We start from the raw sequence: 12,051 nt of genomic DNA on the forward strand, positions 1-12,051 counted from the left end.
AGACAGGGAGTGGGGGAGCAGGTGAATAAGCCCCGCCCAGCGGACCGGACCGCAACAGTTTACTTACATCTGAACCGATATATAAAAAAGGTGTTTATGCATGAAAGGTGCGGGGTCAGGGGGAAGCAAAAGTACTAAGAGAATCCTTATGTGACACACAATTGAATGATATCATTATATGATATCTCAAAAAGGGGTGACAGATTCCCTTTATATCAGAACTCAGAATCCCTGAGTAGTTTGTGCAAATTTATGTAATAAAACTGCATTTTCCAAGTATACATTAAAGCATAAATATATCTTATAGTCTTCACAATAATGTACATGTAACCTTCCCTTCTACTTCTTCTCTAACTGCAACTTTTTTTTTTTTTTAAATAAGTTAAATATTTTATATCACTGTGCCCCTTGACATAGCAATGTTGGACACCCATTCTGAACAATAATTTGCGGTTCAAATACAGAATTTTGTAGTGGGGGGTATCTGAGTTTATTAATTGGAGCACCGGCCATGATGATAATTTTGCAGTCCCAAAAAGTGCAAAATATTAGGATGTCAACCAAACCCAATAGCTTCTCCTATTGGAATAAGACCCTTGGATAGTCAACATTTGTGTTTAATAAGGATGAGCGCACGTGCTGGGATGAGGTGTTATCTGAGCATGCTCGGGTGCTAACGAGTGTCTGCGGCATGTTCGAAAACTATGTTTCAGCCCCCGTGCCTGCATGTCTCGCAGCTGTTTGACAGCCGCAACACATGTAGGGTTTGCCTAACAAACAGACAATCCCTGCATGTGTTGGGGTTGGTTGAACAGCCGCAAGACATGAATCCACGGGGACTAAAACATATTATTTGAGCACGCCGAAGTCACTCGTTTAGCTCCCAAGCATAACACCTTATCCCAGCACGTTCGCTCATCAATATTGTTCAAAAACCACAAAAACTGAAGACCAAAATAGCAAAACTCTGCTACAGAACCTTAAGGCATGAGGGAAACTACCTTCTTCAGTTTGACATGTAAAGCATGGATTGCTGTTAGAAATGCCCAAAGATTTTAATCTGCCAGGAGTGTAGTAAACTTTATGTAGGGATTGATATTGGATTAAGATATCCCTGGCACTAAATACTGAGCTTAAGAAGTAATCCGTAGCATCCTCTTAGTCATCATCAGGGATTATTGCGATCTTTCCACAATAAATATGTTTTAGATAATAAACTAAATGATGTGAAAGTAGACACTACTCAAATACCGTATTTATGTGTTTCTGCACGTTTTCTCCACAACTGGCTTCACATAGCATAATGATGTTATATTCGATCCTATTGTCATCTAGATTAATTGTAAAATATTTATTGTTAAGTTTTAGACTCAAAGACTGGAAAAACACGCAGTACAGAAGAACCAGAAACGCCAAGTGTGATTAACCCAAATGTTGCCATGGCAGTTGCCGGCAACCAATTTGGTCTTAAGCCCTCTCCAATGACTTTATCTTCAGTCGTAAGTTGATCAGTAATTAAAAAATTATCACTTTGTTCCATTATCTAAATGTTTACCAGTTATTATAGGGGTTATCTGGGTCTAGTTATTTATTTATTTTTTATACAAGGGGCCTGAGAGCTAACAGGCATGCAGTTGCTACCTACCTGCCTGTTGTGCCTGGCGCCAATCTCCGCCTGCACAGATTGGACACAGACCGCCTTGCCATCAATTCAGTGGCTTTCACTAATGTCATGTCGACAGAGCAGCAGCTTCTTTTCTGCTCTGCTCTGTTGGCGGGGCGTGAATGCCGACATCATGTTCATTAATAGCCGGCTCCCCTCTTCCTTAAGGGGCCTTTACACATAGCGATATCGGTAGCGATATCGCTAAAGCGTCACCGATTTTGTGACGCAGCAGCGATATCGCTATGTGTGATACTTACCTCCGACCGGCTCCCCCGCTGTCTGTCGCTGATCACGCGAGATCGTTCATCTCCATTTCTCATTGGGCGCTTCCTGCTGGGCTTCCTGCTGGCGCCGACGAGCGACGCGTGGACGCGGGCGAGAGGACGTCAGGATCGCCACGTCTGAAAGGTAAGTAACAACCGCTGCTGCGTCGCTACATCGCTGTGAGATCTGCCTGTTTGGCAGCTTACTAACGACCATTTAGCGATGCACCAGCGATCCTGACCGGGTCGTATCGTTGTCAGGATCGCTGGTGCATCGCTAAATGTAAAGGGGCCTTTACTGCTGGGAGAAGGCTGTTAATCAGCATGATGCCGACAGTCACGCCTGTCAACAGAGCAGCCCGGAAAAGGAAGAGCTGCTCTGTTAACGTGGAGCAGATGAATCGCCGGTAGGTACTGTTGTTAGCAACCACCTGCCTGTTACTTTTTAGACCCTTAGTAAAAAACATATTCCTAGATAAACCTTTTAAATTCCAGTATGGGCAATTTTCTGTACAATTGTGGAACCTAAAAGATTACATGTGGTGTGAGGTGGCAGTACACAATAAAAAGCTGTAGGTGATTAGGTAATTAATAATGCATATTATTAGTATTATTAATGCACTGCTTATATATGGCTTGTCCAAATAATTGGGTATGTTGAAACTCAAAATTCCAAATACTTCTTTTCCCTAATTTATGCTTTCGTGGAGGCTGTTGGGGCTGCCACCATACAAGTTAGGTTCTGTTTCTATAATATTTGGACTCCACTTTTTGATCTATGCATGAGGATGTGCCACCAATATATACACCTTGTTTGCCCATAGAGTCCTGCCGGCTAGATAGTGTGGCAAGAGAATGCCTATTTGGCCAGTATACCAGTAACTATTCACCTGTGTTAAAAAGTGTAATCGACTAGAATTTCAGGAACATTTTATGCCGAAAAAAACATGCGCTTTGCAGAAGATGTTTCTGTAAAATCTGTATGGACATATCGTTACTTACTTCTGATTTATGCACACTAACCCCAGAGCTGAGACACAACGTGAGCATAGAATATCTGCAAATCTTGCTAAAAATCAGCGTGTTCAGCCAACTTTAACTAATGTGTATGGGTATCTTTATGTGCCAAGATGTCTGTCATGCACATGCAAACCAGGTCAACTATAGCAAAGGGCATTTTACATGGGGCCTAGAGATCAGACGACAAGTGATGAAACACATCTTTCATGCAGATACAAAACTTGTTTTGTCAGGAGTATATCGTCCCCAGTAAACAGGACATGTGATGGTGAGAATAATGTAATGGGTTTTGTACAACAAACAATCTTTGCATGACTGATTGCTCATAGGAAGCAGCGAATGATTTGCTATATTGTCCTTTGGTGCTTTTAAGGTCCTTTATCTGTCCATGATAAAGGACCTTAAAAAGAAACCAGCAAGTCACCTGTGTTTGGACAGGACTTAGTCCACCGATCAGTAAAAAGATATAGTTCAGTTACAGACATTCAAGATCATAACCCATTTCTTCCTATGTCCAGCCTCTAAAAATGTACACCGCTCTGAGTCCGGAATCTACCCGCAATCTTCTTACCTGCTTCCTATGGATCATGAAAAACGCAGAGCAGAGTGTCATCCATAAGTGGCTGGCCTACCTACCCACTCTGCAGCTAAACCGAATACTTGATCTTCTCTATATGTGTGTCTCCTGCTTCGAATACAAGGTACAGATTTGGATTCCATTTTTATTTTACAGAATTAAGCAAAAAAGTACAGACTTATTTTACCTAAATTTCAGGACAATAAGTCTGTAGCAGTTCATGAATATTCCTTGTATGATTGTTAGAATAATGTTATGAAAGTTTTAGAAAGTGTCTGGTTGGAAAGATGGTCATGAACGTGCTTCATCCCTCCATTCTCTGTCTTCAGGACTGGCGGAGATAACCAAGTCTAGCGTTCTGTAATCTCCATCAGCTCCATATACAATAAATATAACAGAGGTTTGCATGCGTTCCCATCTCTTCGTTTAAACAATGGACCTATTCTCTGCATCTATTTGGGTACCACCAGTCAGACATTCACCATATCATACAATGATACAAATCTGCACTGGAGTGACACCAGTCATTATTTCACCTGATATCATCTTGCTCAATGAGTTATGATTCAGTATTCCTACAAGGTCCAACATCCTTCATAATGAAATAAGTCTATGACATCCTTGTCTTTTACTGAAATTACGTAAGGGAATGCATGGATCTAGGTCTCCTATAGGAACACATGGGTATGGCGCCTCCTGTAACTGGATGTACAATAGTTTATGACAGTAGTGACAATTTTGGTTATATTATTCCCTCAGGGTAAACAGTCACCTGACAAAGTAAGCACTTTGGTTCTTCAGAAGTCCAGAGATGTTAAGGCCCGTTTGGAAGAAGCTTTGTTACGTGGAGAAGGAGCCAGAGGAGAAATGATGAGGCGCTGGAAAACTGGTAATAATAATAGTTTTGTTATAGTGCCAACATATTTTGCAGCACTTTACAATTCAGGGGGTACAAGTACAAACAATATCAGAAATAACATAGTAACAAACACCATTCAGACGAGAAGTGAGGGCCCTGCTTAAATCTATGAGGAAATAGAGACAACAGAGGTGAAAGGTTCTTGTATTTTTAGGGGTCCGGCTATCATAATAAGGCATTAAAGCTGCATGAACCGGTCACAAGACAGTACCTGTGTATGTCCAGATGTAAAGAGGAGATTCTGAGGAAAATGTATTAAAGGAGAACAGAAAGCAGTTCTTAAAACTATCAATGTTGGTAATAAACTGGGTTGTTTGGGGTAGTGCAAAAAAGACTTGGAGCTGGGAGTAAGAGGATCTGTTTATGGAGGATACATAGTTATGTAGTGGATTTAAATAGTCTACACACCCCAGTTAACCTCTTCACAACATATGATGTACATTTATGTCATATATCATAACCCTAATTTTGATGCGGGCTTGTATGCAGAGCCTGCATCTTTACCAGCAGGTGATGGCTGAGTTAATCAGCCATCATGTGCCTAGAACAGCTGCAGGTGGAGCGGAGCTCTGCCAGCAGTTGTTAACCTGTTAAATGCCGCTAACTGTGTAGCAGCTAGCATGCATATGGTATGATTTATCCTGTCAATGTATTTATGGTGTTTGTAACTTACATTATGCTGTCAATTATGTCTCATCAACTATGAGAGTCTAGTGTCTTACACTATCTTAATATCCCCCTTTTTTAATCATGTTGAAATAAAAATTATTTTTATATGATTGTGCCTTGCACTTTCTTTCTATCGGACAATTTAGCATGACTTTAAATGTGATTGGCTAATTCTGATTACAATCAAGTCCTGAATTATTAGGGTGTTCACACTTATACAACCAAAATTTTGTAGTTTTGCTATTTTTTTCCCAATCAACTTGTACAGATAATGGGTTACTTTAAAGGAGGAAAAAGTTCTGAAATGATTCTTCTTGGTATGATTTTGTTTTACATGACAAAAGCCTGACATTTTTGCGGTAGTGGAGACTTTTTCTAGTGTTAGCAGAACAGAGAGCAGAGGTAGGTTGGTAGACAGATTAGGAAGGAGATGTAGAGCTGTGAAACACTGGAGAGTCTTGTGGGCCAGAGTGATGTTTTTCCTGTTAGTTGATGGGCAACCAGGGCAATGACTAGCACAGAGTTGATACATAGTTGTGATGGCATAACATGAATATGAGCCTGGCTGCTGCATTCAAGAAATTTGAGAGTATTTTAAGTATTTTGGTAAATTGGCTCACTCGGCTGCTCATAGAGGTAGACACAGGATCACTATCTTTTCCTCTAGTTTCTTGAGGTACAGCATAAGACAGGGCAGTGTGAGCAACATAAAGACGGCCTAACGGGAAAACAAAAACAAATGGCACAGTCCGGGTTGCTGGGGGATCCGCACGCTCAAGAAACAAATAATAAAAAAATGTTCAATTTTCCTCATCCTCAAGCACAGCTCCGGTGCTCCCATCTCCAGGTACACCCAACACTGAATGAGTCAGAAGGATGTGTAGATCCTCTGGACTCCACCCTGGTGTGGAGATATGGGGAACAGCCTCCCACCCACTTTTTAGTTTCACTAACCCTAAATATGGACAATTAACCCCTCTCAGTATTTAGTGTCCTGGAGCATTTTTCTACGTTCATATCATTGAAGCTAATAACCTCAGTGATGCATATCTCCCCCCCCAGTACTTTGCCAGTGACTTTGTCACAGTATATACTGACATCTGTCTTTTATCTTAAAGGAAATCACAGATATTTTTATTTTTGTAGCACCTTCTGCAATATCAGACCCATGTTTTGATATCTGGTGCAGTTTTTGACTTCATGTGAGCCTATGTCTATTCAAACCCATGAGACTTTCCGAGACTTTCTAAAAAGCAAGTAGTCTACCTTTTATTTAGCTACGTGTTGTAATCTATGTTGTATTGCAGGTTAGTTTTTGCTTGGTCAGGTTCTCATTATGTCTTTTGTAGCCTTCATAAGGTTTCATTTTCGTTCTGACTTCATAATTGCCATGTGTCTTTCAACAATTCACGTCCTAGAGTCATATATCCTGAGCATGGGCTGTCATTAGTACATGGAAATTACAGGTGACATTGTTTCCTTATGTGGCAGGAAATGACAGATTTTCTGGACTTAATGAAAACCTGAGGTGGAGGAAGGAGCAGACTCAATGGCGCCAAGCTAACGAGCGACTAAATATGTGAGCACCTTTACTCTTTTCATGATAGTGTTACCTGTGCGGGGGGGAACTGTAAAATATTGTCTATGTAATATCATGTACTGTGCAAAGCTTTGCGTACAGACAAAATTGTTAAACACAAGTGAAATGAATGGGGCCTAATGTCACATTTAGCTGGTCTTTAATTGGCACCTTACAAGTCTCCTGTGGGTCAGCATTCTTTGAAAGAAGCAGCAATATGTTTTCTTGGTATACTTACCTAAGATTACCTTTTGTTTTAACCCCAAATTCTGTACTGTAAAGGAACTTTATTGGTTTATATTCACAAATTTAATGGACTTTTATAACAGGAGCAAGGCGGAAATGGATCAGGAAGCCATTATGTGTGGAAACCTGGCTACCGAAGCCAACTTGACCATTTTGGATGTGCTGGAAACTATTATACAGGTAGGATAGTTAGATTTTTTGTCAGGGGTATCAGTAGTTTGATGGCAAGAAGAATAATAAAGCATGTAGAACTATGATTGCTGTCTTATAATTCTGTCGGGATTTGTTAGTATCAGTTTGAAGATGGACCCACCAGCGGTCATGGCTCTGTTCGGATTGTAAGCCAGTGTGAACACAGCCTACATTGGGGCCTAATATTTGGATGATGTAATTAAATTAAATGAAAATGTAACACTATTATAATGTACAATAACCCTCTATTCATATTTCCAGTAGTCATCTGTAGCAGATCGAGTATTAAAAACTGGATCCGTTATAAACCAATGAAGCCATCCATTATGATCCATTTCCAATAAACTTCAATGTTAGAAAAAAAATTGATCCAGTCGCTATCAATTTTTTGGTCCGAATAAGAAAAAGTTATGCAAACTACGTTTTTGATCCAGCTAAAAAAGGATAGTAGCTGGAAAGGAGGCAAAAAAAAATACATTTTATGACACTTCCTTCCCATTCAAATGAGTGTGTCCTTTAGTGATACATTTTATTTCCTTTTTATGAACCCAAAATGGATGCCAAAACAAAAATAACTACTGTAGTTAAATTACTGGATATTTCGTAGATAATTTTCTGTGGTGCTGACAATGACTTCATAGGAAGTCCGGTAGCACCCGACGTGCACTCACCCGGCTACGCTGATGCAAGGCATCTGCCATCTTTATCCAGCGCTCCCCAACGACCTTCGCTCATGTTGGGCGCCACCAGACTTCAGATGAAGTCATTGTCAGCAGCGCAGAAAATTATCCACAAAATATCCAGTAATTTAACTACGATTATGGTCACTAGTTTGACCTGTGGACCTGCGGCAGCTGTTGGATGACCTTATGTTCTTTTATCTAATACATCAGGTGAGTGCAATCTGACTGCTATTCTTAGTGTATCCGTCGGATAAGACCCTATTTGGCGCTTCTTTCTCCTAAAGTGTGAATTATTAAAAAATAACTACTGGACATGTGAACAGAGCCTAAAAAATGTAATACTAGAAGAAAACACAACAGTAAAGGCTGTTTTAATTATTAATTATTGCAGCATGTGCAAAGTCTTTTCCCATATGGAAACAATAGAACAATGACAGGGTTTCCACTGAGCATTGTTTTCTTGCAGTCTTATGTTGCTGTTGTTAGTTATATGTTTGGGAAGCTACATTTACAAAATGAATTATTGAAACCTTGATGATGTTCATTCTGAGTCAGTGCATCCATGTTAACCCTATGTTAACTTGCCAAATAACCCCTTTGGGCACTTTTTTCATAGTTAGATGGTTTTTATCCTACTCTTCTCACTTTCCCTTTCGCACCCTGTTTTGTGTCGTCACTCTTCTGGTTATAGCATTGATTGTTTCTCATAATACTGTAATGTGGTTTATTCATTCTGTGATAATAATACACAACACTCAGTATTATTTATGCTCTGTCAGTTAACTTGTTTTAAAGTACTTATTTAACCTAATTGCGTTTATTTTTTCACTTTAGGCGGTATTTACCCATGATAAAATTATGAGTTATGATATGTCAAGGTTTAAAACACCTTTAAACTTCTATACTAATTTTGCTTTTTGTGTGCATTAGGTCAATTTATCAGTGGACTGCAAAGACAACCTTTTAGGAGGAATTCTTAAAGTACTCGTGCACTCTCTTAGCACTAATCAGAGCAACACTTATTTGTTTCACTGCTTCTCCTCCATCCGTCTGCTAATTATCAAGGTATTATATTTCTCTTAAAACAAATTAATAGTATTACTGTTATTAAAATGATTTCTACATTCCTAGTATTGCACTGTCGCTATATTGGGAATTACTATGGACTATTACTTACTAATCTAAGAAAACAGCAAAATTTAACATATACCCTACAGTAAGTAAATAAGTAAATAGTATTAATACAGTACATGTAAATAACATAGGGTACTTAGTAAACACTATTTTGATTAAAAAAAAGCGTAAAAGCCATCCCACCACGACAAGGTGTACCCAGTCGGGACGGTCCTATCCTGTCTCCAATATTAAAACCTTAGCTTGGGTTTTTTTGTCTGTGAAATGGCCACATTGTGAACGTTCTATTAAATTGCATGTATACCAACTTATTATCCGTCTCAATTCTTTGGTAATAAACTATTACACCCAAAAATATTATTAAGTAGAGTTGCTATCAAGAATATTCAACCCCCATTGCCATTTAGGTTTATTAAAAAAATGTACAAACTTTCTGCTGTTTGCAATAAACCAGTGAAACGAGAACAATTTACGGTAATTGGCTTCACACAACTAATATAACAAGTGATTTCTCCAAACTGAACAAAAATCCCACTGTTATTGACTATTTTAGTCTCAGAATTATTCAACCCCTTCATTACAAACATGTTTAGTACTAAATAGAGCAAATTTTTGGAACTAGCTTTTGGCCGCATTCCTAAGGAATAACTTTGCACAGTCCTCATGGGAAATAGCCTTCAGTACAGTAATAACCTTGAGTTTGCATACTACCGCCACCTTCTTCAAATCCTACAGCAATTGGTCCCTTTCACAAAAAAGACAAGAAAAACCGAACAAATTGGCTGGAACCCCCAAAGTAAATGGTAGCTACTTCTTCAAATCCCACCAAAGATTTTCTATGGGGTGCAAGTCAGATGACTGCTATGGCCACTCCAGAATCTTCCAGAACTTCAAATCCAACCTTGTTGACTTCGAGGTTCTTGTGATCATCATCCTTTTGGAAGATTCAATGGTGCCAAAGCTTAACTTTCCTCACCGAAAGCATGACATGATCTCCTGATACTTGATTGAATCTATCTTGTCCTCATCTGCTGTAGGTTTCCAGCTCCAGAGGAAGCGTAGCTGCCCGAGAACGTCACCAAGCCAGCGCCATGTTTCACTGTAGGCAGGGTGTACTTTTCAGCATTATGCTTTATTTTTCCACCTCCCAATATATCTTTAACGCCATAGCCCAAAAAGTTCCATTTTTCTTTTTCATCATTGCACAAAACAGAATCCCATTACTTTGTTACTTTGGTAGTGTATATATATATATATATATATATATATATATAGTTTTATGCATATTGGAGCCAAATTTTCTTGTGCTTTTTGGGTAGAAGTGCTCATCTTAGAGTTTAGCGTTGAGTACCCACCTTACTGTTCAAATTGAAATCTAACGCCTGTTACCACCAAATCATTCTTAAGGAATTTTGCAGTCACTTGAGGATATTTGACCACCTGCCTCCTTAGGAATCTAGAGACAGACAGTCATAGTTTACGCTTTCTGCCACATCCTTTAGTATAGTCAGTATTTACCGTATTTAACTTTTACCTTGCAAACTATGCATATAACTGTATCTCTACAGTTGTGGCCAAGAGTATTGACACCCCTGCAATTTTGTCAGATAATACTCAGTTTCTTCCTGAAAATGATTGCAAAAACACATTCTTTGGTATTATTATCTTCATTTAATTTGTCTTAAATGAAAAAACACAAAAGAGAATGAAGCAAAAAGCAAAACATTGATCATTTCACACAAAACTCCAAAAATGGGCCAGACAAAAGTATTGGCACCCTCAGCCTAATACTTGGTTGCACAACCTCTAGCCAAAATAACTGCGACCAACCGCTTCCAGCAACCATCAATGAGTTTCTTACAATGCTCTGCTGGAATTTTAGACCATTCTTCTTTGGCAAACTGCTCCAGGTCCCTGATATTAGAAGGGTGCCTTCTCCAAACTGCCATTTTTAGATCTCTCCACAGGTGTTCTATGGGATTCTGGACTCATTGCTGGCCACCTTAGAAGTCTCCAGTGCTTTCTCTCAAACCATTTTCTAGTGCTTTTTGAAGTGTGCTTTGGGTCATTGTCCTGCTGGAAGACCCATGACCTCTGAGGGAGACCCAGCTTTCTCACACTGGGCCCTACATTATGCTAGAAAAATTTGTTGGTAGTCTTCAGACTTCATAATGCCATGCATACAGTCAAGCAGTCCAGTGCCAGAGGCAGCAAAGCAACCCCAAAACATCCGGGAACCTCCGCCATGTTTGACTGTAGGGACCGTGTTTTTTTCTTTGAATGCCTTTTTTTCTCCTGTAAACTCTATGTTGATTCCTTTGCCCAAAAGCTCTACTTTTGTCTCATCTGACCAGAGAACATTCTTCCAAAACGTTTTAGGCTTTTTCAGGTAAGTTTTGGCAAACTCCAGCCTGGCTTTTTTATGTCTCGGGGTAAGAAGTGGGGTCTTCCTGGGTCTCCTACCATACAGTCCCTTTTCATTCAGACGCCGACGGATAGTACGGGTTGACACTGTTGTACCCTCGGACAGCAGGGCAGCTTGAACTTGTTTGGATGTTAGTCGAGGTTCTTTATCCAACATCCGCACAATTTTGCGTTGAAATCTCTTGTCAATTTTTCTTTTCCGTCCACATCTAGAGAGGTTAGCCACAGTGCCATGGGCTTTAAACTTCTTGATGACACTGCGCACGGTAGACACAGGAACATTCAGGTCTTTAGACATGGACTTGTAGCCTTGAGATTGCTCATGCTTCCTCACAATTTAGTTTCTCAAGTCCTCAGACAGTTCTATGGTCTTCTTTCTTTTCTCCATGCTCAATGTGGTACACACAAGGACACAGGACAGAGGTTGAGTCAACTTTAATCCATGTCAACTGGCTGCAAGTGTGATTTAGTTATTGCCAACACCTGTTAGGTGCCACAGGTAAGTTACAGGTGCTGTTAATTACACAAATTAGAGAAGCATCACATGATTTTTCGAACAGTGCCAATACTTTTGTCCACCCTCTTTTTTATGTTTGGTGTGGAATTATATTCAATTTGGCTTTAGGACAATTCTTTTTGTGTTTTTTTCATTTAAGACAAATTAAATGAAGATAATAAT

General features: G+C 39.5%; 1 protein-coding gene across 4 annotated transcripts in view; it reads left to right on the forward strand.

Moving 5' to 3' along the window:
• Positions 1-12,051, forward strand: part of DOCK8 (dedicator of cytokinesis 8) — a 268,625-nt gene that overhangs the window by 220,019 nt on the left and 36,555 nt on the right. For all 4 annotated transcript variants that reach the window (XR_012231574.1, XM_073572263.1, XM_073572264.1 and 1 more), the window contains 6 exons: positions 1,363-1,499; positions 3,468-3,650; positions 4,286-4,415; positions 6,606-6,693; positions 7,023-7,119; positions 8,745-8,879. Coding sequence is in view for 3 of the 4 variants with exons in the window: in XM_073572263.1 (XP_073428364.1) it covers positions 1,363-1,499; positions 3,468-3,650; positions 4,286-4,415; positions 6,606-6,693; positions 7,023-7,119; positions 8,745-8,879 (770 nt within the window). In the remaining variant the exon portion in view is untranslated. The remainder of the gene's footprint in view (positions 1-1,362; positions 1,500-3,467; positions 3,651-4,285; positions 4,416-6,605; positions 6,694-7,022; positions 7,120-8,744; positions 8,880-12,051) is intronic.

This window comes from Dendrobates tinctorius, unplaced genomic scaffold (assembly GCF_039654945.1).
Source record: "Dendrobates tinctorius isolate UK_male_01 unplaced genomic scaffold, ASM3965494v1 ptg000031l, whole genome shotgun sequence".
Classification (NCBI taxonomy): domain Eukaryota; kingdom Metazoa; phylum Chordata; class Amphibia; order Anura; family Dendrobatidae; genus Dendrobates; species Dendrobates tinctorius.